At 42.2% G+C, this 27,049-nt stretch overlaps 2 protein-coding genes across 9 annotated transcripts in view; both read right to left on the bottom strand.

Moving 5' to 3' along the window:
* Positions 1 to 15,846, bottom strand: part of LOC121575021 (metabotropic glutamate receptor 6-like) — a 24,701-nt gene extending 8,855 nt beyond the window's left edge. The window contains exons 1-7 of one of the 4 annotated variants that reach the window (XM_041887790.2): positions 15,757 to 15,846; positions 15,257 to 15,406; positions 4,350 to 4,566; positions 4,055 to 4,190; positions 3,733 to 3,887; positions 3,436 to 3,576; positions 3,119 to 3,319 (exon numbers count right to left, since the gene is read on the bottom strand). In XM_041887790.2, coding sequence (XP_041743724.1) covers positions 3,119 to 3,319; positions 3,436 to 3,576; positions 3,733 to 3,887; positions 4,055 to 4,190; positions 4,350 to 4,566; positions 15,257 to 15,406; positions 15,757 to 15,846 — 1,090 coding nt within the window. Of the gene's footprint in view, positions 1 to 3,118; positions 3,320 to 3,435; positions 3,577 to 3,732; positions 3,888 to 4,054; positions 4,191 to 4,349; positions 4,567 to 9,924; positions 10,536 to 14,058; positions 15,407 to 15,756 lie in introns of those variants that run through there. The other 3 variants (XM_041887787.2, XM_041887789.2, XM_041887788.2) reach the window with 3 other exon arrangements.
* Positions 15,807 to 27,049, bottom strand: LOC121575022 (catechol O-methyltransferase B-like). 5 transcript variants are annotated; one of them, XM_045222965.1, is made up of 6 exons: positions 26,622 to 27,049; positions 23,188 to 23,296; positions 18,063 to 18,234; positions 17,748 to 17,830; positions 16,034 to 16,227; positions 15,807 to 15,896 (listed from the first exon to the last, which is right to left on the bottom strand). In XM_045222965.1, the coding sequence occupies exons 1-5, from the start codon at positions 26,713 to 26,715 to the stop codon at positions 16,200 to 16,202; spliced, it is 486 nt and encodes a 161-aa protein (XP_045078900.1). In that variant the 5' UTR covers positions 26,716 to 27,049; the 3' UTR covers positions 15,807 to 15,896; positions 16,034 to 16,199. The 5 variants fall into 5 exon arrangements, with proteins under 5 accessions (XP_045078900.1, XP_045078901.1, XP_041743725.1 ...); XM_045222966.1 differs by lacking the exon at positions 17,748 to 17,830; XM_041887791.1 differs by lacking the exon at positions 23,188 to 23,296.

The raw sequence follows: 27,049 nt of genomic DNA, 5'->3' as shown, positions 1-27,049 counted from the left end.
GAAGGTGCTGCCCAGCCTATTGTTTTTTCTCTGATCGTGGACATAACGTTGAGGACTGACGTTGTTTCAAAGGTACAAATTCAACATGCACTATATATACAAAAGTATGTCGACACCCCTTCAAATTAGTGGATTCGGTTATTTCAGCCACACCCGTTGCTGACAGGTGTATAAAACCGAGCACACAGCCATGCAATCTCCATAGACAAACATTGTCAGTAGACAGTGGTGGAAAAAGTACAAAATGTTCATACTTGAGTAAAAGTAAAGATACCTTAATAGAAAATGCCTGAATTAAAAGTGAAAGTCACCCAGTAAAATGCTACTTGAGTAAAAGTCTAAAAGCATTTGGTTTTAAATATACCTAAGTATCAAAAGTAAATGTAATTGCTAAAATATGCTTAGGTATCAAAAGTAAAAGTAGAAGTATCCTGTAAATCATTTCAAATTCCTTATATTAAGCAAACCGAGACCGCACCATTTTCTTGTTTTTAAAACTTACGGATAGCCAGGGGCACACTCCAACACTCAGATATAATTTACAAACTAAGTATTTGTGTTTAGTGAGTACGCCAGATAAGAGGCAGTAGGGATGTTCTCTTCATAAGTACGTAAATTTGACCATTTTCCTGTCCTGTTAAGCATTCAAAATGTAACGAGTACTTTTGGGTGTCAGGGAAAATGTATGGAGTAAAAAGTACATAATTTCCTTATATAGTAAAGTAAAGTACAGATACCCCCAAAAACGACTTAAGTAGTACTTTCAAGTATTTTTGACTTAAGTACTTTACACCACTGGCAGTAGAATGGCCTTACTGAAGAGCTCAGTGACTTTCAACATGGCACCGTCATACAATTCCACCTTTCCAACAAGTCAGTTCGTCAAATTTCTGCCCTGCTAGAGCTGCCTCGATAAGTGCTGTTATTGTGAAGTGGAAACGTCTAGGAGCAACAACAGCTCAGCCACAAAGTGGTAGGCCACACAAGCTCACAGAACCGGACCGCCGAGTGCTGAAGCGCAAATCGTCTGTCCTCGCTTGCAACACTCCCTACCGAGTTCCAAACTGCCTCTGAAAGTAACGTCAGCACAATAACTGTTCGTCGCGAGTTTCATGAAATGGGTTTCCATGGCTGAGCAGCCGCACACAAGCCTAAGATCACCATGCGGAATGCCAAGCGTTGGCTGGAGTGGTGTAAAGCTCGCCACCATTGGACTCTGGAGCAGTGGAAACGCGTTCTCTGGAGTGATGAATCACGCTTCACCACCTGGCAGTCCAACGGACGAATCTGGGTTTGGCGGATGCCAGGAGAACGCTACCTGCCGCAGTGTATAGTGCCAGTTTGGTGGAGGAGGAATAATGGTCTGGGGCTGTTTTTCATGGTTCGGACTAGGCTACAGCATACAATGACATTCTAAATGATTCTGTGCTTCCAACTTTGTGGCAAGAGTTTGGGGAAGGCCCTTTCCTGTTTCAGTACGACAATGCCCCCCTGCACAAAGCGAAGTCCATACAGAAATGGTTTGTCAAGATCGGTGTGGAAGAACTTGACTGGCCTGCACAGAGCCCTGACCTCAACCCCATCGAACACCTTTGGGATGAATTGGAACACCGACTGCGAGCCAGGCCTAATCACCCAACATCAGTGCCCGACCTCACTAATGCTCGTGGCTGAATGGAAACAAGTCCCCACAGCAATTTTTATTTCACCTTTTTTTAACTAGGCAAGTCAGTTAAGAACAAATTCTTATTTACAATGACAGCCTACCAAAAGGCAAAAGGCCTCCTGCGGTGACGGGGACTGGGATTAAAGATAAAAATATAGGACAAAACACATATCATGACAAGAGAGACACCACAACACTACATAAAGAGAGACCTAAGACAACAACATAGCATGGCAGCAACACATGACAACACAACATGGTAGCAACACCACATGACAATAATATGGTAGCAACACAACATGGCAGCAGCACAACATGGTAGCAGCACAAAACATGCTACAAACATTATTGGGCACAGAGAACAGCACAAAGGCAAGAAGATAGAGACAAGTGTCAGTAAGAGTGTCCATGATTGAGTCTTTGAATGAAGAGATGGAGATAAAACTGTCCAGTTTGAGTGTTTTTTGCAGCTCGTTCCAGTCGCTAGCTCCAGCGAACTGAAAAGAGGAGCAACACAAGGATGTGTGTGCTTTGGGGACCTTTAACAGAATGTGACTGACAGAACGGGTGTTGTATGTGGAGGATGAGGGCTGCAGTAGCTATCTCAGATAGGGGTGAGTGAGGCCTAAGAGGGTTTTATAAATAACCAGCAACCAATGTTCCAACATCTAGTAGAAAGCCTTCCCAGAAGAGTGGAGGCTGTTATAGCAGCAAAGGGGGGATAACTCCATATTAATGCCCATGATTTTGGAATGAGATGTTTGACGAACAAGTGTCCACATACTTTTGGTCATGTAGTGTATTTTATACAAGGTTTGTCTATGTTGAACATTTGTTACCATGATGACACAATACTGTGGTTGAAATTTCACCCTCAAAACAACAGTTGATTACTTTTTTCAAATCAAATGTATTTTCCACGTAGATTCCACGTCACAATATGCTGACAAATTATGTTGAAACAGCGTTGATTCAACTGGTTTGTGCATTTTCTCTATACACTTTCTAGCCAATCTTTGTATCATTTAAATGATCAAGAGTATTTTCTGATTTGACAGCAACAATAAAAAGAAAAGTCAGGATGGAAAATGTTTTTTCAAACTTGATTTAAACAAAGTCTATTGAATGTTCCAAGACCTGATTGACTGCTGCTCCAATGGAATCCCTCAAGACCCTAAGAGCTGTTTGAAATTACCGCCTGCCTGAAATGTCTGCCTGTTTTGGTGGGATGGAGTTTTTGGCCTTCCATGGTGAGATCATCATGCAGGATATTAGTTAATAGACAACTTAAACCACTCCCAGACAGTCTTAGCTAAATTTGTGCTTGAGAAATTGCCCTTTGCTAAGAAGCAATTTTTGTACTTAATTGTTATCCAGAAATTATTTTATATTGCGATAAAAACGGCTGCATTGGACCTTTAATGACCCCTGGTCTCTACATTTCCAACTCACCATTAAAGTTGACAGAGCGAATGTATTGGAGCAGCTGACTCCCTTCCACCGGGTCCATCTTCTCACAGACGCCCATGGAGGCCGGACAGAGGTCCAGGTGCATGCTGTGTAAGGCATGGGCCATGACATACACCGCGTCGATCACAAACTGTACCTTCCCTTCCTGCTCGTACTGAGATTCCTGAGCGATTCTCTCTTCACCTGAAGAAGGGATAAAGGGTGGCATACAATGGTTAAAGCCAGTGTAGCCTATAAATAAATCTGCTTATGTGAGATATAAACAATTAAAATATGTCAGAAATAACCTCTTCTCTTACCTGTACATTTTCTCCTACCAAGGTCGTACTTGATACCTGGTCGAGTCAGTTTACATTTGAAGTCGTCCTCCCAGTATTCAGCAAACCAGATGTTCCTTCTGTTGTTTTCCAGAGATCTCGAGGTGAAGTAGTTGTCGAACCCTGGGCAAAGAACCAACAGAGGACAAACAGAGCATCATTATCACCATATGTTTAAGACTTTCCCAGACTTTCCCCATCACCCACTGAAGTTATAGTCATACTGAAAACCAAAATATAATGTATCTCTGCAATACCTTTTCCATATGTTTTCCTTACCGTCAATGGAGGCCCTCTTGGGGAGGATGGTGACAGCCCCCTCAGCCACATCCTCCTGGTCCAGGATGGGAGAGCTCTTGGCCCCCCAGCTGTCAGAGCCCACAAAAAGGAAGTGACCCGTCAGGTTGGCCTTCTTTGCTGCCTCTAAGACACGTCTGTGAGAAGTGGTGGTAAGGCATTAGCACGCTGGTCCTTTATTTGCTCTAGAGTCTATAGGAACTTGGTACTGTAGTGCTTAGAGAACAAGTAGCATGGTGGTTATATGACAATGTTCCTAGGGAAAGGAAAGGAAAGGAGAAGTTACTACTAGGTTACCACTCACCTGATGTCGTCCTCATTGGCAAAGATGATGACACCACGAGCATTAGAGGTCTCCATTAGTCTCTTGATGATCTTATCAAAGCCCCCTGGTTTGGGCTCTCGAGGGATTTTGATGGATTGGGCGATGCATAGACCTCCTGAATAAAGGGAGAAGAAAGACAAGATCCAAACCATCAAGGTGGCTCCTCCATTGGACATCAAATCCTCCCAATACAGTACCATCAACTGCAACACCATGGTGGCCATGGTTAGGCTACATCAGAAAATGTCAATTTACCACTAAATTCAGTACAAACCTGCCTCTCGAGATATCTGGAGGAAGGCATCGACGCCGCTCTCTCCGTAGTTTCCTTCTGAGGCCAGTGTAGATACGTAGTTCCACCCCATAGCCTTGACGATGTCCACCATGGCCTGGGCCTGGTAGGAGTCAGGAGGGACCACACGGGAGAAGAACTCATAACGGCTTTTGTCACTCAGCTCTGGAGCCGTGGACGCATAACTAATCTGAGGGATCTGAAAGATACAGATGTTACATGATGTTAATGGCTGCATGTGCTGAATTTTAAGAAGAGACAATCATTAGATTCAAAAGGAGGGTTACTGGATGTTGGAAAGTTACTGAACCATATGGGCTTTTCTCTGCAGCACCAGACACCATGTGTCATTTATAAAATCAATCTTTGTGTGGATAAATCCTACACACAGTTGGTAAACAAACCACATAATACCTTATGATGACACATTGCCAGGCATTTTGTCCCAAAACAACACTATAATGGAGGGTGCTGAATAGTTCTCACTTGTCCAGCCAATGTCATCCACTGGAACATTCAGACAGTGTAATATTTCTACAGCTTTAACTACTGGTCTGTGTCGGCCATAAAAGCCAACGTCATGGTAAAATACAGATGATACGTTTCACTGCAGTAAAAGCATTTGTTTGGAAAAAATGTGATGAAAAGATGAATTTACTGGTGTGCTACATCCTTAATGACACAGTTTATGTGAGTGGGCTTCGCTCTGACCCCACTAATGCCTGCCCATGGTTTAATGAGAGGTTCTTTAGAGGGACGAGGAGAGAAAGGTAGACACAAGGGGTTGTGAAGGGAGAAGGAGAGAAGAGGGAGAGAACCATTTCACAGATTATCTGGAAGGATTATATGGGTTTTAGTCAAATTGCGTCAAGCACAGAGGGAGAGAGACAGAGATCAAGAGACAAGGTTACCATTTCTCAGCTGTAAGCCATACAATATATTTAATTCTGACGGCCACATGCAGCTTAAATTTGTTGCTTTACTTTAACCCTTTCCCTTTAGTGAGAACATTAATCTATTACTCTATTACAGATGTAAAATCTTAATTTGATCACACCGTTGCAGGATAACTAATGTAGTGTATTTGAGGTTTAAATAGGCTTCTGAAGTTTGTAATTTCCACATTGAAATTTCAGACTTGATTTTCCCTTGCGAAAAATATATCAACCCCTACAAAAATGTCCATTAATTATAATCCACATAATAATTCACATTTCCTGTTGCTGCAGGATTCTTTTCCTGCTGTAGTAAACTGGCTCAAATTAAGATCCTACATCTGTATGTATACCATATATGGCTCCTACTATATAATCTTCTGTTGGGGAGAGTGAACTTGAATATACCAAACAATGATGTGATCAATGATAACATCAATAGTAACATTCATTTCAAATATTTACATTCCAACACTAATTCCTAAAACAACATTAAGCCTCCTTTAAACCAAAAGACAAGGATGCCATCAATTATCTTCAGAAATCAATTGATTATGGCTGTCAGACAGTCTATCAAAAAAGAAATAGACTGTTCTGCTATGTTGCAACCCTAACTGGCTATTTGGCCGCGCCATGTTTATTGTCAGTGCCATGTGTGTTGAGTTCAATGACATTTACAGGGATCTCTGACCTCAACCCTATAGACAAACCTAACCCTTCCCTGTGCTCTTACACTCTCAAGACCAGGACAATGCAAACGTTTAATAAATACCACAAAGAACATGTAGTTCAGATGTCATGTTAGAATATTATGTAATGTGATTAAAATGAGAGAACAATCACATTAAATCATGAAAATTACGCTTTTAAACAAATTCGCTCTGACTCTGGTATTAGATAGAAGTGATACTGTGTGTATTAAATCAGACTGAGGACATCACACATCAGACTAACTAACTGTGCAAACTCTAGAACAGTACATTATGGGATGGAACTTAAGGATTTTGGGCACTAGCCAGTTAGTAGACCACATTTTTAAGTAGCCCAGGTCCAAAATCTGTGCCATGCAATATTTGTAAACACAGTTTCTACAAGCCTGGTCTATAAAAGTACTAGCCTCGGGCTAGCGGGCTAGCTTAATTTCCATCCCTGAGTACATACAGTTGAAGTCGGAAGTTTACATACACCTTAGGCAAATACATTTAAACTCAGTTTTTCACAATTCCTGACATTTAATCCTAGTAAGAAATGCCCTGTTTTAGGTCAGTTAGGATCACCACTTTATTTTAAGAATGTGAAATGTCAGAATAATAGTAGAGAATGATTTATTTAAGCTTTTATTTCTTGCATCACATTCCCAGTGGGTCAGAAGTTTACATACACTCAATTAGTATTTGGCAGCATGGCCTTTAAATTGTTTAACTTGGGTCAAACGTTTCGGGTAGCCTTCCACAAGCTTCCCACAATAAGTTGGGTGAATTTTGGCCCATTCCTCCTGACAGAGCGGGTGTAACTGAGTCAGGTTTGTAGGCCTCCTTGCTCCCACACAGCCATTCTGAAATTAGCCCACCCAACTACCTCATCCCCATATTGTTATTTATTTTGCTAATTTGCACCCTAGTATCTCTACTTGCACATCTATCATTCCAGTGTTAATACGAAATTGTAACTATTTTGCACTATGGCCTATTCATTGCCTTACCTCCATAACTTGCTACATTCGCACACACTGTATATATATTTTCTGTTGTATTTTTGACTTTATGTTTTGTTTACCCCATATGTAACTCTGTGTTGCTGTTTTTAATCGCACTGCTTTGTTTTATCTTGGCCAGGTCGCAGTTGTAAATGAGAACTTGTTCTCAACTGGCTTACCTGGTTAAATAAAGGTTAAATAAATAAATAAATAAAAACATGCTTTTTCAGTTCTGCCCACAAATGTTATATAGGATTGAGGTCAGGGCTTTGTGATGGCCACTCCAATACCTTGACTTTGTTGTTCTTAAGCCATTTTGCCACAACTTTGGAAGTATGCTTGGGGTCATTGTCCATTTGGAAGACCCATTTGCGACCAGGCTTTAACTTCCTGACTGATGTCTTGAGATGATGCTTCAATATATCCACATAATTTTCCTTCCTCATGATGCCATCTATTTTGTGAAGTGCACCAGTCCCTCCTGCAGCAAAGCACCCCCACAGCATGATGCTGCCACCCCCGTTCTTCACGGTTGGGATGGTGTTCTTCGGCTTGCAAGTTCCCCCTTTTTCCTCCAAACATAACGATTATGGCCAAACAGTTCTATTTTTGTTTCATCAGACCAGAGGACATTTCTCCAAAAAGTACGATCTTTGTCCTCACGTGCAGTTGCAAACCGTAGTCTGGCTTTTTTATGGCGGTTTTGGAGCAGTGGCTTCTTCCTTGCTGAGTGGCCTTTCAGGTTATGATATAGGACTCGTTTTACTGTGGAAATAGATACTTTTGTACCTGTTTCCTCCAGCATCTTCACAAGGTCCTTTGCTGTTGTTCAGGGAATGATTTACACTTTTCGCACCAAAGTATGTTCATCTCTAGGAGACAGAACGCGTCTCCTTCCTGAGCGGTATGACGGCTGCGTGGTCCCATGGTGTTTATACTTGCGTACTATTGTTTGTACAGATGAACGTGGTTGGCTGATTTATTTAGATTTTCCCATGATGTCAAGCAAAGAGGCACTGAGTTTGAAGGTAGGCCTTGAAATACATCCACAGGTACACCTCCAATTGACTCAAATGATGTCAATTAGCCTATCAGAAGCTTCTAAAGCCATGACATAGTTTTCTGAATTTTCCAAGCTTTTTAAAGGGACAGTCAACTTAGTGTATGTAAACTTCTGACCCACTGGAATTGTGATACAGTGAATTATAAGTGAAATAATCTGTCTGTAAACAATTGTTGGAAATATTACTTGTGTCATGCACAAAGTAGATGTTCTAACCGACTTGCCAAAACTATAGTTTGTTAACAAGACATTTGTGGAGCGGTTGAAAAACTAGTTTTAATGACTCCAACCTAAGTGTATGTAAACTTCCGACTTCAACTGTATGTGCAGGACAAGCCCACCACTTAGTTAAATCTGCTGAACACCGGTTAGAAAGTTGCTGATCGTAGAACCAATGTCATCCCTCTGGCCTGATGCTCTATTTTCAGACAGGGTCTTGAGCTGCTGAGAGGGGCTTCATGGAGGATGGGATCTATAATTCTGTAGTTAACATCTGCACGATATGCAAACTGACTCCTTGGTTCCCAACTAATAGCTCTCCATAATGAGAACTAACTAGTGACAGAGGACTAGAGATGGTAGATGCTTAGCTTCTTGAACCTGAAGATTATTTGACCCAGTTGAAATGGCTCGTTTTAACAGCTACATTTCTAGATTACTAGTGGGTCATTAATGGGTCATGTCACTAAGTCACTGAGGGATTTAGGCAGCCTCAGTGTCCCATTACAGCAATGAGCAGTGTAATCAATGATCAGAGGTCAATCATCTCTCAACAACTCCACAATGCATCAACAAATACATTCACTACATGACTAGGATTACCTACTGCGGTATTTTGAAAGGTGTTTATAACACACTATTATTTTTTATCAAAACTGCAGTGTTTCTTACTCTGTATTTTATCACCTAACTCCTGAACTCCAAATTAGGGGTTGTGCCTGCAACATCTCACAGCTCACAGAATGGCACTCTTGTCCAACATCCTTCTTGGAAGGCCAACATGCAACTGCATATAGATGAGAATAAATCAAGTATATGACTTTCATGCAGTTCCATAAAAATATATCTTAGTCTTAGTTTCTTATATTAAGTTTGTGTGAAATTAAACAGTTGAGGAAAATGCCAGGGTGTGAGTTCACAGCTGATTCATCAGGAAAACCTATTCACGGCTCAGAACATTGGTTCACAGGGGAATATGGTTCACATTCCATAGACGTCATACCCTACTGCTACATCCCACTGGGCACAGACGTCAGTTCAACGTGTAGTTTTGATTTATATCAAAACACACAATTGCCCCACACATTAAGTAATTTAAAAGGTATATTAAAGGTCCAATGCAGCTGTTTATCTCAATATAAAATAATTTATAGGTAACAATTAAATATAATAATAATAATAATAATAATAATAATATAATATGCCATTTAGCAGACGCTTTTATCCAAAACGACTTACAGTCATGCGTGCATACATTTTTGTGTATGGGTGGTCCCGGGGATCGAACCCACTGCCTTAGCGTTACAAGCGCCGTGCTCTACCAGCTGAGCTACAGAGGACCACAATTAAGTACCTTACTGTGATTGTTTTTAATTAAAATGTTCAAAAATAAACAATAATAGCTTCAATCTTTTCAAACAGTTCATACACTATAAGGACATGATCATAAATTTCACAATTTCACAGTATTATTCCAACCTCATAGTGTGGAAATATATATAAAACACAGGAAAATCATGTTTTTGACTGCACTGGGTCTTTAACTCTGATGAAGAAAATATATATGTGTGTGAGGATGAGGATGCAGCATGGGAATATAGTACAGTGAGGGCTGACAATGCACAGCACAGGAAGGAATCTCACCGCAAAGAGTCTCAGCACGTTGGCCACCATGATGGACACTGAGCTGCCTGATGCCCCGATTACTCCCACCACCCTCTCCGGTTTGGGAATGATGGGTGGCTCGCCATTGGAGCAGCGCACGTCCGAGTTATCCTTCTGGATGAGGGCCTGGACGAAGGTGAGCGACTGCTCCAGGGCGTAGGTGTCTCTAGAACAGGTGTCCAGGATCCTGGCCCCCAGGGTGATGTTAGGCAGGAGGTCAGGGTCACTGTTGATCTGATCCAGGGCATACAGCATGGCCTCCATACGGTGGATCCCTTTCTCCCGCTTGATCTCCCCACAGGGCACACCAGCTGGCCCACGGGAGTGCAATGGGAACAGGCCACCCAGGGTGATGTCCCCCTCGATCTTGATGGAGTGTGGTTGTGTGCCCTGCTGAGCCCATGTCTCTGGACTTAGACCCAAAAACAACATTAACAGTAACCTGGGCAATGTTGTTACATGACATCCAAATGGTGGACCAAACCCACAGCAGGACTGGGATTTGTGGCACTGTGATGTCATGATTTTGGCCATCAAAGGTTCCTGTATCCAGCGTTAAAGTAGCAGGCTCCTCCCTCTACCTTTGATACCTGTGAACAGTTTAATGAGGACATGTTGGTCTTTGGTTAAGTTATCAGTGCAATGCAGGACATTTTTTACTTTTAGTGTATTGTATTTGAGGTTTAAAAAGGCTTCTGAAGTTTGTAAATTCCACTTTGAAATTTCAGACTTGATTTCCTGATGAAAAAACTATCAACCCCTAAAAAAATGTCCATTAATTATAATCCACATAATAATTCATATTTCCTGTTTCTGCTGGATTATTTTCCTGCTGTAGCAAACTGGCTCAAATGAAGATCCTACATCTGTGTAGCTTTCATTACATCAATTTTAAACTAACACTGCATGAGTCAAATAACTGTTTCTCATACAAATTGATCTGCAAGTTCTCTAACCATGGCAGCAGAAATTACTGTACAGTATGTCTTGACATCACTGGCATATATACTGAACAAAAATATAAACGCTACATGTAAAGTGTTGGTCCCATGTTTCATGAGCTGAAATAAAAGATCGCAGAAATGTTCCATACGCACAAAAATAGTATTTCTGTCTGTAATAAAGCCCCTTTGTGGGGAAAAACTCATTCTGATTGGCTGGGCCTGGCTCCCAAGTGGGTGTGCCTGGCTCATTAGTGGGTAGGCTTATGCCCTTTCAGGCCCACCCATGGCTGCGCCCCTGCCCAGTCATGTGAAATCCATATATTAGGGCCTAATTTATTTATTTATATTGACTGATTTCCTCATATGAACTGTAACTCAATAAAATCTTTGAAGTTGTTGCATGTGAGTGTATAATATTACCAAACATTCTCATTCAAGCGGAAAATATAGGACATGCCACTTCAGTTCTTCACCACAATATCAAAATGAGCATAACACATTTGTTTAAAAGTATGTGTCTGTGTCCGAGAATATCTACTGCTCCTAGACTTAAACATAGTCCCACTCAAACCCCACAGCAAAGAGAGTCTTGATGAGTAAAGGTTATCTGTACGGAAAAGGTTGGGCAAGTAAAACACAGCCAAGAGAGCAGCAAAGAGCATAGTGATAACATCTCATAAATATTGCACAAAAGCTAACATGGACAGATAAAGTATATGTGTTTTATGTTGTTTTCATTATGTTCTGTAATACTGTTAAGGTTTAATGAAACATAGGAGAAACATAGGGCTGAGAAATAGAATAATTAAGGGTCTCATCCTGATCTGAAGCTAAGAATATATATACTGAAATATTTATAGCTCAGTTTGACTGCCTATCCAGCTTACTTTCCTTACAATTTCACTGTGTGAGGGGGAGATCCCATTAAGTTATAACAGTACTGAACATTTGTAAAATATTTGGTGTAGACCTTTCCTGCGGTCAAATGACCTAGTGGTCTCATGGGTGGAATGTTATATTATTCATAATTTCATAATTAATAACACACACAAAATAAGCTGCTAAAAATCCATTGTTTCTATGTTAAACGGTTTTCTTATATATTCAGTCTTCTGTGATATATACAGTGGGGAGAACAAGTATTTGATACACTGCCGATTTTGCAGGTTTTCCTACTTACAAAGCATGTAGAGGTCTGTCGTTTTTATCATAGGTACACTTCAACTGTGAGAGACGGAATCTAAAAATCCAGAAAATCACATTGTATGATTTTTAAGTAATTAATTTGCATTTCATTGCATGACATAAGTATTTGATACATCAGAAAAGCAGAACTTAATATTTGGTACAGAAACCTTTGTTTGCAATTACAGAGATCATACGTTTCCTGTAGGTCTTGACCAGGTTTGCACACACTGCAGCAGGGATTTTGGCCCACTCCTCCTTACAGACCTTCTCCAGATCCTTCAGGTTTCGGGGCTATCGCTGGGCAATAAGGACTTTCAATTCCCTCCAAAGATGTTCTATTGGGTTCAGGTCTGGAGACTGGCCAGGCCACTCCAGGACCTTGAGATGCTTCTTACGGAGCCCCTCCTTAGTTGCCCTGGCTGTGTGTTTCGGGTCGTTGTCATGCTGGAAGACCCAGCCACGACCCATCTTCAATGCTCTTACTGAGGGAAGGAAGTTGTTGGCCAAGATCTCGCGATACATGGCCCCATCCATCCTCCCCTCAATACGGTGCAGTCATCCTGTCCCCTTTGCAGAAAAGCATCCCCAAAGAATGATGTTTCCACCTCCATGCTTCACGGTTGGGATGGTGTTCTTAGGGTTGTACTCATCCTTCTTCTTCCTCCAAACACGGCGAGTGGAGTTTAGACCAAAAAGCTCTATTTTTGTCTCATCAGACCACATGACCTTCTCCCATTCCTCCTCTGGATCATCCAGATGGTCATTGGCAAACTTCAGACGGGCCTGGACATGCGCTGGCTTGAGCAGGGGGACCTTGCGTGCGCTGCAGGATTTTAATCCATGACGGCGTAGTGTGTTACTAATGGTTTTCTTTGAGACTGTGGTCCCAGCTCTCTTCAGGTCATTGACTAGGTCCTGCCGTGTAATACTGGGCTGATCCCTCACCTTCCTCATGATCATTGATGCCCCACGAGGTGAGATCTTGCATGGAGCCCCAGACCGAGGGTGATTGACCGTCATCTTGAACTTCTTCCATTTTCTAATAATTGCGCCAACAGTTGTTGCCTTCTCACCAAGCTGCTTGCCTATTGTCCTGTAGCCCATCCCAGCCTTGTGCAGGTCTACAATTTTATCCCTGATGTCCTTACACAGCTCTCTGGTCTTGGCCATTGTGGAAAGGTTGGAGTCTGTTTGATTGAGTGTGTGGACAGGTGTCTTTTATACAGGTAACGAGTTCAAACAGGTGCAGTTAATACAGGTAATGAGTGGAGAACAGGAGGGCTTCTTAAAGAAAAACTAACAGGTCTGTGAGAGCCGGAATTCTTACTGGTTGGTAGGTGATCAAATACTTATGTCATGCAATAAAATGCAAATTAATTACTTAAAAATCATACAATGTGATTTTCTCGATTTTTGTTTTAGATTCCGTCTCTCACAGTTGAAGTGTACCTATGATAAAAATTACAGACCTCTACATGCTTTGTAAGTAGGAAAACCTGCAAAATCTGCAGTGTATCAAATACTTGTTCTCCCCACTGTATAAAGTGTAATATTGGAATACAAACTCAAAATGTAATACATATCTGACATGATACAGGTGTCTTTTTATTTTGCCCATAACCCTGTGTGTGAGGTGTATACTTTTGTTTCAAAGTAGATTTGTTTAAGACTACCAAGAAACACTCTGTGTGACTCTGATTTAGCCCACTGCAGTAAAAGGTTATTAAGACATATCCGACTAAAGATATTGAAATTACAATAATATAGTTTAATTAAAGCTTTATCTTTCCATGTTTTTTTATTATCATCCAACCAAACATCACATGCTATCATTTGATGCACATATCAATATTGTTCAAACAATCAAAAAACTGTGTTGGATACTGGCCTGAAGTCTACACAAATTCTGCAATGCATTGAAATAGAGATGTACAAATATGTGCCACATATTTGTACATAAATATAAGAATTGACTGCTTACCTGAGCATTCCATTTGGACTAGTCTTGATTTCATCCATCACTCCATCATTCCAAAACAGACCTATTCCCATATTTAATATGTGATGATATTCAGTGTCGGTTTCTTCGTTGTTTTAGCAAAAAGTACATCCGTTAACATCTCAGATATTATATTTATTTTCCCAAAATTACTGTAATGGACTCAAATCGTTCAATATCATTAAAATAATTGTTTTAGTTCATAAAAACGTATAAAAAACGTTGGTTTTCGAGGCTTCAGTGTATAGCATCATGTCTGAATCAGTAGAAAAGTAGAAAAAGCACATTACGCCACTGAGATTCTACAAATCACTGCCAAATCCCTTAAAAGCTCTCCCCCTCTTGCTCTCTGTTTCTCTCTGTCACTCCCCCTCTCTCTGTTGACCCCCCTTCCTCTCTCTCTCTCGAACCCTCTTCTCTCTCAGTGCACTAATGGGCACAGATTGGGATTATCATGCGGAAGAAATCCCTAGGTGGACTAGCCTATATATTTTTATGCAGCTGTACTATATGTAGTCCCTCCCTTTTATGATGGAACTCCGTCACTCTTTGCAGGGGAGATTAGAAAGGCATTGATTTTATTCATACATTCTCATTCACACCTGTTAATTCACATGTAGAATATCATGTAAGGAACATGTTCTACCAACTATCAACTAAAACAATACTGTGATTCATAATCACACGGAAATTATAAAGGTGCATCTGTTTCTCTACTGTATAGATACGATCATTTTTTATAGCATCTCCAGGATAAGTCACATTAATCAGTACTGTTAATATCCGGCTTAAATTTATACCTTAGTGATCTGTTTGATACCCATTGGATTTGATCAAATCAAAGACTTAAGTCTATAAAATTAGTTTAAAGCAGCGCAACATAGACCTTTCTCGCAGAACCTTTAATAACTCAATCTGATCTGATAGTGTCATAACAAAACATTAATAAGTATTTTAAGTTGCTAGATATGGTGTAAGACTTTAGACCATTTTCTGTCTGCCTAAACCGTAAAGAAGGCTATAAATGCTATGAAGTTATGACGGGACCACTGCATGCTGCTTTTCAGTTGTCTGAATGAATCTCTAAAAAGGCACACTACTGCTACCTAGTGTTTTAAATCCATGTTTGAAAAAGACATCACACAACCGTAATTCTGCAGCTGTAAAGCAAGAGGCTCACAGACTTCTCCAGGCCGTCCTCTGCTTTAGTGTACTCCAGGTGGGATCTGTCGTAGTGACTGTTGCAGACGTACTCCAGATAGTCAGGGGTTCCTGGACAGATGACATTGTCTGCCAGCAGCACTGTGCCTTTCTGTATGAGTCCACACTCCTAGAGAGAGAGAGATAGGAAGAGGTAGAGTTGGGGGAATGGGAGAAAGAGAGGGAGATAGGAAGCGATAGAGTTGGGGGAATGGGAGAAAGAGAGGGAGATAGAAAGAGATAGAGTTGGGGGAATGGGAGAAAGAGAGGGAGATAGGAAGAGATAGAGTTGGGGGAATGGGAAAAAATAGAGGGAGATAGGAAGAGATAGAGTTGGGGGAATGGGAGAAAGAGAGGGAGATAGGAAGAGCGAATAATGACATTTGTTTTGGGCTTTGATTGATCATATCAATGTAAGAGTGTAAGACTATCAATGATTCCCTATAATCACAGGATGGTCAAATTAGTTATCTTACTTACCTCCAGCAGTTTTGTGTCAGGAAGGTAGCCATCTTTCCAGTGGTCCAGGAAAACTAATTCAAACACCTGGACCCCGAATTGCTCCTTCATCCGAGGGATCCAAGCTCCTGAGGCTCCCTCCACTAGCTGCACCTGGACAACTGTAATGAGATATCATCTAAGCTTCTGAGCTACAACTGACCTGTATCTTGTAACATCTACCACCCATATTTACATGAATGTACATCCCGTTCATCATCATATGTCATTATGTTAATCCATCCCAATCTCCTTTTACCTTATCCTCCAGTCCTGACCATCTGATGACTTGACGAGCAATGGCAGCATAATCTGGGTTGAACTCCAAGGTAATGACACTAGCGCCAGGGGGTAATAGGCAGGCTATTCGCACTGTTGAGTAGCCACAGTAAGTGCCTAACTCCAAGACAGTAACTGGACTCACTTCATTGACCACCGAGTCCAGAATGGAGCCTGTAATGAACACATACAGTAAATAGACACTCACAAAGATGTGGACACAGTCAAGACCAGGTAGACATGTGGCTTGGGGTGGTCTAGCGGTCTAAGCCTTTGCCTCTGGAACGCATACGGTATATACTGCTGCAGCCTACTGCTCTTCCAGCACTCTCTCTTTCACCTCTATCTCTCTCTATCCAATAATCATACAATGAGACTGAAAAAAATATATACAGTCACCTCCAAAATGATTAGCACCCTTGATAAAGATAAGCAAAAAACTGTATAAAATAAATACAATAAATAAAACAAATACTGAGCTATATTGTATGCAAAATATATATATACAATATATATATATATATATATATATATATATATATATATATATATATATATATATTCTTATATACTGATACAATTGCTCGTGAAAAATATTTTGTTTAACAAGTTTTTTTTTTATCTAAAAAATCTAGATCTCAAAAACGTTTTTCGTCTCATCTCACCATAGCACCCGGTTTCAAATTGTTACATTTGTTTGTTGATCTCAATGAAGGCTTTTATATGGCAACCCTTCCAACTAGCCTATTGGCCAAGAGGTGGCGTGTAATTAGAGAATTGGAGACTTGGTCACCCCAAGATGCGACCAAGTTCTGTAATTCTCCAACTGTGGCCCTTGGACTTTTCTTTGTCTCCTGAACCATCTTCCTCACAGTGCGTGGGGACAAGATACACATGCGTCCTCTACCAGGCAAGTTTACCACTGTGGTATATTTGTTTTTTAAGTCGTTTTTTTTGTACCCATTGCCTGATTTATGAAAGTCAACAACCATTTGTCTCTTTTAATTTGTGAGTTCCTTGCATTTAACAATTGTGATTTTACATGCGTGTTACCTAATTTTGATACCCCAGTGAAACAGGAAACCATGTAAGGCCACAGTACAGTTCCTTAAACTGAGATTAACTTTAAGAAAGTATAATGTTAATGCAGATTTTATTTTGTTTGATTTTATTTATAATAATCTTTATGGGTGCCATTTTCTTTATACTCGTTAAACAAAATCTCTTTCTCTGAGCAAATGTATTAGTATAAAATAATATATATATTTTATACAGACTTTTTTGCTCATCTTTATCAAGGGTGCCAATAATTTTGGAGGTGAATGTAGATAAAAAGAAGATTAAGTATTAAAAGGTCTTGGCATTCAGCTGGTTATCGATAACCCATTCAAATAACATTTCATCCATACAGCACCTTTCTCATCCCCCACATTCATGACCCATTCTCTATGTTTGCAGAGGTGGTCGATGGCTGTGATCACACTCTGGGGGTCTCCTACAGTAGCTTTGTCACGCCCTGACCAGCTGTCTATCGTTTTCTCTGATTGGGGATCATACTTAGGCAGCCCTTTTCCCACCTTAGTTTGTGGGATCTTGTTTTTGTATGGTTGCTTTGTAGCCTGCAGCACTTTACGTTCGTGTTTATTTTGTTGTTTTGTCTGTGTTTCATTTAATAAATTAATATGTTTGCCTACCACGCTGCACCTTGGTCCGAGCCTTCAATCAACGAAATTGACAAGCTTTCCTTTGCACTGCCTTCAGAAGATGCCAGATATTTCTGGGGGGAAATGACAGCTGGTATTGTCCCTACGATGAGGCATACATTACGTTACATGAGTAGGCCTACATTAAAGGGATGACACACACTGTCATTTTACTTTGAAACTCTCAAAGGGAAATACTGTCATGAAACCTTTCATGATAGGTCTGGGAGAATCACAATACCAACATACTATAGAAAAAATTGTAAAAAGCAAAGACTGATGTGTAAATCTGTTTAGAGAGCTCACCTGAGGACGTGATGTCCGGGTCAAAGTGTCCACTGCACGCTCCACGATGACATCGTGCCACAGTAGTGCCAGTCCTCCATGATACTGCACAGCTGTGGGGATCACCCAACGGTAGAGAGCAAAGAGGACAGCTGATCCGCCGATCAAACCAGAGAGAAGGCTCAGCCACATCCTAGGACACACAAGAGATGGCTGTTTATAAAAATGAATTCACTGTAATATAAAATATTTCTAGTTTACTGGCTGCTTATATTTGTCCTATGTGTTTTTTTGCATATCCCAACTCCCCCCGAGACACATACGGAGTATTTATGATAAACATAATAATATAATAATAATAATAATAATATGCCATTTAGCAGACACTTTTATCCAAAGCGACTTGCAGTCATGCGTGCATACATATTTTTTTTTTGTGTGTATGGGTGGTCCCGGGGATCAAACCCACTACCTTAGCGTTACAAGCGCCGTGCTCTACCAGCTGAGCTACAGAGGACAACATAAGTGACCATAGAAACACTGTACATTTACATTTACATCATTTAGCAGATGCTCTTATCCAGAGCGACTTACAAATTGGTGCATTCAACTTATGATAGCCAGTGGGACAACCACTTTTTTGTATTTTTTTTATGGGGGGTGGGGGAAGAAGGATTACTTTATACTATTCCAGGTATTCCTTAAAGAGGTAGGGTTTCAAGTGTCTCCGGAAGGTGGTCAGTGACTCCGCTGTTCTGGCGTCGTGGGGGAGCTTGTTCCACCATTGGGGTGCCAGAGCAGCGAATAGCTTTGACAGGGCTGAGCGGGAACTGTGCTTCCGTAGAGGTAGCGGAGCTAGCAGGCCAGAGGTGGATGAACGTAGTGCCCTCGTTTGGGTGTAGGGTCTGATCAGAGCCTGAAGGTAAGGAGGTGCCGTTCCCCTCACAGCTCCGTAGGCAAGCACCATGGTCTTGTAGTAGATGCGAGCCTCAACTGGAAGCCATAGATGCGAGCCTCAACTGGAAGCCAGTGGAGTGTGCGGAGGAGCGGGGTGACATGAGAGAACTTGGGAAGGTTGAACACCAGACGGGCTGCAGCGTTCTGGATAAGTTGAAGGGGTTTAATGGCACAGGCAGGGAGCCCAGCCAACAGTGAGTTGCAGTAATCCAGACAGGAGATGACAAGTGCCTGGATTAGGAGCTGTGCCGCTTTCTGTGTAAGGTAGGGTCGTACTCTCCGAATGTTGTCGAGCATGAACCTGCAGGATCGGGTCACCGCTTTGATGTTAGCGGAGAACAACAGGGTGTTGTCCAGCGTCACGCCAAGGTTCTTTGCATTCTGGGAGGAGGACACAATGGAGTTGTCAACCGTGATGGCGAGATCATGGAGCGGGCAGTCCTTCCCCGGGAGGAAGAGCAGCTCTGTCTTGCCGAGGTTCAGCTTGAGGTGGTGATCCAACATCCACACTGATATGTCTGCCAGACATGCAGAGATGTGATTCGCCACCTGGTTATCAGAAGGGGGAAAGGGGAAAATTAATTGTGTGTCGTCTGCGTAGCAATGATAGGAGAGACCATGTGAGGATATGACAGAGCCAAGTGACTTGGTGTATAGTGAGAATAGGAGAGGGCCTAGAACTGAGCCCTGGGGGACACCAGTGGTGAGAGCACGTGGTGCGGAGACAGATTCTCGCCACGCCACCTGGTAGGAGCGACCTGTCAGGTAGGACCCAATCCAAGAGTGAGCAGCGCCGGAGATGCCCAACTCGGAGAGGGTGGAGAGGAGGATCTGATGGTTCACAGTATCAAAGGCAGCGGATAGGTCTAGAAGGATAAGAGCAGAGGAGAGAGAGTTAGCTTTAGCAGTGCGGATAGCCTCCGTGACACGGAGAAGAGCAGTCTCAGTTGAATGACTAGTCTTGAAACCTGACTGGTTTGGATCAAGAAGGTCATTCTGAGAGATAGCAGGAGAGCTGGCTAGAGACGGCACGCTCAAGAGTTTTGGAGAGAAAAGAAAGATGGGATACTGGTCTGTAGTTGTTGACATCGGGGGGATTGAGTGTAGGTTTTCTGAGGAGGGGTGCAACTCTCGCTCTCTTGAAGACGGAAGGGACATGGCCAGCGGTCAAGGATGAGTTGATGAGCGAGGTGAGGTAAGGGAGAAGGTCTCCGGAAATGGTCTGGAGAAGAGAGGAGGGGATAGGGTCAAGTGGGCAGGTTGTTGGGCGGCCGGCCGTCACAAGTCGCAAGATTTCATCTGGAGAGAGAGGGGAGAAATAAGTCAAAGCATAGGGTAGGACAGTGTGAGCAGGACCAGCGGTGTCATTTGACTTAATAAATGAGGATCGGATGTCGTCAACCTTCTTTTCAAAATGGTTGACGAAGTCATCCACAGAGAGGGATGAGGGAGGGGAAGGGGGATTCAGCAGGGAGGAGAAGGTGGCAAAGAGCTTCCTAGGGTTAGAGGCAGAGGCTTGAAATTTTGAGTGGTAGAAAGTGGCTTTAGCAGCGGAAACAGAGGAAGAGAATGTAGAGAGGAGGGAGTGAAAAGATGACAGGTCCGCAGGGAGTCTAGTTTTCCTCAAAAGATGACAGGTCCGCAGGGAGCCCTCTTCTGTGAGCTCACAATGAGTCGTCAAGCCACGGAGCAGGAGGGGAGGACCGAGCCGGCCGGGAGGATAGGGGACATAGAGAGTCAAAAGATGCAGAAAGGAGGAGAGGAGGGTTGAGGAGGCAGAATCAGGAGATCGGAGGGAGAAGGATTTAGCAGAGGGAAGAGATGATAGGATGGAAGAGGAGAGAGTAGCGGGAGAGAGAGAGCGAAGGTTGCGACGGCACATTACCATCGGAGTAGGGGCAGAGTGAGTAGTGTTGGAGGAGAGCGAGAGAGAAAAGGATACAAAGTAGTGGTTGGAGACGTGGAGGGGAGTTGCAGTGAGATTAGTAGAAGAACAGCATCTAGTAAAGATGAGGTCAAGCGTATTGCCTGCCTTGTGAGTAGGGGGGGACGGTGAGAGGGTGAGGTCAAAAGAGGAAAGGAGTGGAAAGAAGGAGGCAGAGAGAAATGAGTCAAAGGCAGCCGTAGGGAGGTTAAAGTCACCCAGAACTGTGAGGGGTGAGCCATCCTCAGGAAAGGAACTTAGCAAGGCGTCAAGCTCATTGATGAACTCTCCAAGGGAACCTGGAGGGCGATAAATGACAAGGATGTTAAGCTTGAATGGGCTAGTGACTGTGACAGCATGGAATTCAAATGAGGAGATAGACAGATGGGTCAGAGGAAAAAGAGAGAAAGTCCACTTGGGAGAGATGAGGATTCCTGTGCCACAGCCGCGCTGACCAGATGCTCTTGGGGTATGCGAGAACACATGGTCAGACGAGGAAAGAGCAGTAGGAGTAGCAGTGTTTTCTGTGGTAATCCATGTTTCCGTCAGCGCCAAGAAGTCGAGGGACTGAGGGTAGCATAGGCTGAGATGAACTCTGCCTTGTTGGCCGCAGAACGGCAGTTCCAGAGGCTGCCGGAGACCTGGAACTTCACGTGGGTCGTGCGCGCAGGGACCACCAGGTTAGAGTGGCAGCAGCCACGCGGTGTGAAGCGTTTGTATGGCCTGTGCAGAGAGGAGAGAACAGGGATAGACAGACACATAGTTGACCGGCTACAGAAAAAGGCTACAATAATGCAAAGGAGATCGGAATGAAATTTACTAAACATCTGGGAAAGCAAGAAAGCGGGGCCTCCCTCACTTACCTTTCACTGAAACACTCAAATATAACTCTCCCAACTTCCACTTTAGACATTATAATTGTTGTAAACTACAGCGGTTCAATGTTTTCTAGGAATAGACTCTAACTTAGTTTATTCAGCTAGCTAACTTGGTACAGTATTTAAAAATATTTTGCAATACAGTACGTCCACAAGAAATCTGTGTGATCATAGCGAAATGAATAGCTCCTTTCATTCCTACTTTTGTACTAGGCTAATGAAATGGGTGTTTACTATGCAGCAGATGACATTCAAACATTTCCTCCTGCATTATCATTTAACCCCTGTTGTCATAGCCACTCATTACTCTCCAGCAGAGAGCTATTTATAATAATATTATAAAAAAATACATGAATGTATCCATGTGTTACAAAATAATACTAACTAATCCCACTGGACTATGACAAATATATAGTGTCTATGCATTAAGAAAAGATAGTCAACAATATAGCGCTTATATTGAAAATCCAAACCACCTCTGAAACATGGTGGTTGAGTTGAAGAAAAGTGCAAAAAGGGATAAGAACTCAGCCTTAAGCCAAAACACAGAAAAAAATGGATTTTTGGTTTTCTGTGAAAACAGAAAAAGAGCAGGGGGGGGCGGACGACGACTCTTAAACCTTTCATAGAAAATGCAACTCATGTCTGAAAGACCAGGAGAAGCTGAGCTGAGGTAATGCCTATTAAGTTGGGCTTTGAGTTGCATAGCAACGGGCAGAACAGGTCAAGAGTTGTGAAACAAAAGCCATGTTACTGGGGCTGTAGTTTGGCTTTCTTACACATGTACTGTAGCTACATACATAAAAGCCTCTGGAAATTCATAAGGCATGGTTTGCTCAATCAGGCGCTTTGAGATAGTGTCTTCATTTGATGGCAAATATACTTTGAGTTGTTTGATGAAGCAGATTAACTATACCATATTCCAGTGGGCATTACACCCCAGTGAATCAAGGTGCTTGGTGACTAAACTGAAAATCTATATAAAAGACAAAATATTAAAGTCAGATTATACTAAATGATTATAAACTGCAGAGAGAGAACTCAATGAAACACAACTCTGAAGATCATTCCAGGGTGAGGTGAAGAGATTGGCATACGAGAAAAACACATGCCACACATATTTAGCTCCAATCACCTCTGATGTAATTATGGCATCTGAAGAGTTCCATTAAAATCTACACAATTCAGTCAGTCAAAAATGTTAAAATGCTCTGCAATATCGCAAGATTTTTAAAAGGAGAAGACAATTCTCTGCACTGTTAACATAAAAACACAGTTGAAACCAACAATGCAAGCATGCACAAAGTAGTAGCTATTTAGTTTACTATTTCAGAATGCAAAGACAGATCAAAGACATGTAAATGCCATAATATAACACAGGTCTCACTTCCATCTGAAGCTTGTCTGTCTCCAATCAGGGTGGTGATATTCTTCCTTTTCTTCACTCTCACACTTCTTCTTGATCCCGCCTCTCTCACCATAGAACTGTTTCACACCTGCCAACACAGTTTGTGTCTCACACATCTGCGCACACTCACATTTTCATGAGACTAACCCCTCCCTACTTGCCAACACTTCCCCTCTCTCCCAGCTGCTAAATTAAAGCTAACCCTTAAAGCGGCAATCTGCAGTTGCTACATTCATTTTTTGACATTTAAATGAATGATATATACCCATTAATTATTTCAAGAATATAACTTGTTGACGCCTCATGAGCTGTCATTCCCCATCAGAACAAAATATATAAGCTTGTTTTACTCCTTTGTTTGTAAACAATGTGAACGTGAACAAACACTGTATAGCCTCAAAACATGATTCAAACTATAATTTTGATATCATGGATGGTCAGTCCTTGTATCTATAGCCCTGTCCATCAATTTGAGGGCAGGTTGTTGGGCGGCCGGCCGTCACAAGTCGCAAGATTTCATCTGGAGAGAGAGGGGAGAAATAAGTCAAAGCATAGGGTAGGACAGTGTGAGCAGGACCAGCGGTGTCATTTGACTTAATAAATGAGGATCGGATGTCGTCAACCTTCTTTTCAAAATGGTTGACGAAGTCATCCACAGAGAGGGATGAGGGAGGGGAAGGGGGATTCAGCAGGGAGGAGAAGGTGGCAAAGAGCTTCCTAGGGTTAGAGGCAGAGGCTTGAAATTTTGAGTGGTAGAAAGTGGCTTTAGCAGCGGAAACAGAGGAAGAGAATGTAGAGAGGAGGGAGTGAAAAGATGACAGGTCCGCAGGGAGTCTAGTTTTCCTCAAAAGATGACAGGTCCGCAGGGAGCCCTCTTCTGTGAGCTCACAATGAGTCGTCAAGCCACGGAGCAGGAGGGGAGGACCGAGCCGGCCGGGAGGATAGGGGACATAGAGAGTCAAAAGATGCAGAAAGGGAGGAGAGGAGGGTTGAGGAGGCAGAATCAGGAGATCGGAGGGAGAAGGATTTAGCAGAGGGAAGAGATGATAGGATGGAAGAGGAGAGAGTAGCGGGAGAGAGAGAGCGAAGGTTGCGACGGCACATTACCATCGGAGTAGGGGCAGAGTGAGTAGTGTTGGAGGAGAGCGAGAGAGAAAAGGATACAAAGTAGTGGTTGGAGACGTGGAGGGAGTTGCAGTGAGATTAGTAGAAGAACAGCATCTAGTAAAGATGAGGTCAAGCGTATTGCCTGCCTTGTGAGTAGGGGGGGACGGTGAGAGGGTGAGGTCAAAAGAGGAAAGGAGTGGAAAGAAGGAGGCAGAGAGAAATGAGTCAAAGGCAGCCGTAGGGAGGTTAAAGTCACCCAGAACTGTGAGGGGTGAGCCATCCTCAGGAAAGGAACTTAGCAAGGCGTCAAGCTCATTGATGAACTCTCCAAGGGAACCTGGAGGGCGATAAATGACAAGGATGTTAAGCTTGAATGGGCTAGTGACTGTGACAGCATGGAATTCAAATGAGGAGATAGACAGATGGGTCAGAGGAAAAGAGAGAAAGTCCACTTGGGAGAGATGAGGATTCCTGTGCCACAGCCGCGCTGACCAGATGCTCTTGGGGTATGCGAGAACACATGGTCAGACGAGGAAAGAGCAGTAGGAGTAGCAGTGTTTTCTGTGGTAATCCATGTTTCCGTCAGCGCCAAGAAGTCGAGGGACTGAGGGTAGCATAGGCTGAGATGAACTCTGCCTTGTTGGCCGCAGAACGGCAGTTCCAGAGGCTGCCGGAGACCTGGAACTTCACGTGGGTCGTGCGCGCAGGGACCACCAGGTTAGAGTGGCAGCAGCCACGCGGTGTGAAGCGTTTGTATGGCCTGTGCAGCGAGGAGAGAACAGGGATAGACAGACACATAGTTGACCGGCTACAGAAAAAGGCTACAATAATGCAAAGGAGATCGGAATGAAATTTACTAAACATCTGGGGAAAGCAAGAAAGCGGGGCCTCCCCTCACTTACCTTTCACTGAAACACTCAAATATAACTCTCCCAACTTCCACTTTAGACATTATAATTGTTGTAAACTACAGCGGTTCAATGTTTTCTAGGAATAGACTCTAACTTCGTTTATTCAGCTAGCTAACTTGGTACAGTATTTAAAAATATTTTGCAATACAGTACGTCCACAAGAAATCTGTGTGATCATAGCGAAATGAATAGCTCCTTTCATTCCTACTTTTGTACTAGGCTAATGAAATGGGTGTTTACTATGCAGCAGATGACATTCAAACATTTCCTCCTGCATTATCATTTAACCCCTGTTGTCATAGCCACTCATTACTCTCCAGCAGAGAGCTATTTATAATAATATTATAAACAAATACATGAATGTATCCATGTGTTACAAAATAATACTAACTAATCCCACTGGACTATGACAAATATATAGTGTCTATGCATTAAGAAAAGATAGTCAACAATATAGCGCTTATATTGAAAATCCAAACCACCTCTGAAACATGGTGGTTGAGTTGAAGAAAAGTGCAAAAAGGGATAAGAACTCAGCCTAAAGCCAAAACACAGAAAAAAATGGATTTTTGGTTTTCTGTGAAAACAGAAAAAGAGCAGGGGGGGGCGGACGACGACTCTTAAACCTTTCATAGAAAATGCAACTCATGTCTGAGAGACCAGGAGAAGCTGAGCTGAGGTAATGCCTATTAAGTTGGGCTTTGAGTTGCATAGCAACGGGCAGAACAGGTCAAGAGTTGTGAAACAAAAGCCATGTTACTGGGGCTGTAGTTTGGCTTTCTTACACATGTACTGTAGCTACATACATAAAAGCCTCTGGAAATTCATAAGGCATGGTTTGCTCAATCAGGCGCTTTGAGATAGTGTCTTCATTTGATGGCAAATATACTTTGAGTTGTTTGATGAAGCAGATTAACTATACCATATTCCAGTGGGCATTACACCCCAGTGAATCAAGGTGCTTGGTGACTAAACTGAAAATCTATATAAAAGACAAAATATTAAAGTCAGATTATACTAAATGATTATAAACTGCAGAGAGAGAACTCAATGAAACACAACTCTGAAGATCATTCCAGGGTGAGGGTGAAGAGATTGGCATACGAGAAAAAACACATGCCACACATATTTAGCTCCAATCACCTCTGATGTAATTATGGCATCTGAAGAGTTCCATTAAAATCTACACAATTCAGTCAGTCAAAAATGTTAAAATGCTCTGCAATATCGCAAGATTTTTAAAAGGAGAAGACAATTCTCTGCACTGTTAACATAAAAACACAGTTGAAACCAACAATGCAAGCATGCACAAAGTAGTAGCTATTTAGTTTACTATTTCAGAATGCAAAGACAGATCAAAGACATGTAAATGCCATAATATAACACAGGTCTCACTTCCATCTGAAGCTTGTCTGTCTCCAATCAGGGTGGTGATATTCTTCCTTTTCTTCACTCTCACACTTCTTCTTGATCCCGCCTCTCTCACCATAGAACTGTTTCACACCTGCCAACACAGTTTGTGTCTCACACATCTGCGCACACTCACATTTTCATGAGACTAACACCTCCCTACTTGCCAACCCTTCCCCTCTCTCCCAGCTGCTAAATTAAAGCTAACCCTTAAAGCGGCAATCTGCAGTTGCTACATTCATTTTTTGACATTTAAATGAATGATATATACCCATTAATTATTTCAAGAATATAACTTGTTGACGCCTCATGAGCTGTCATTCCCCATCAGAACAAAATATATAAGCTTGTTTTACTCCTTTGTTTGTAAACAATGTGAACGTGAACAAACACTGTATAGCCTCAAAACATGA

This window comes from Coregonus clupeaformis, chromosome 10 (genome assembly GCF_020615455.1).
Source record: "Coregonus clupeaformis isolate EN_2021a chromosome 10, ASM2061545v1, whole genome shotgun sequence".
NCBI classification, from domain to species: Eukaryota; Metazoa; Chordata; class Actinopteri; order Salmoniformes; family Salmonidae; genus Coregonus; species Coregonus clupeaformis.
The sequence above is the reverse complement of the archived record's forward strand: the minus strand, read 5'-3'. Positions and strand labels throughout refer to the sequence as shown.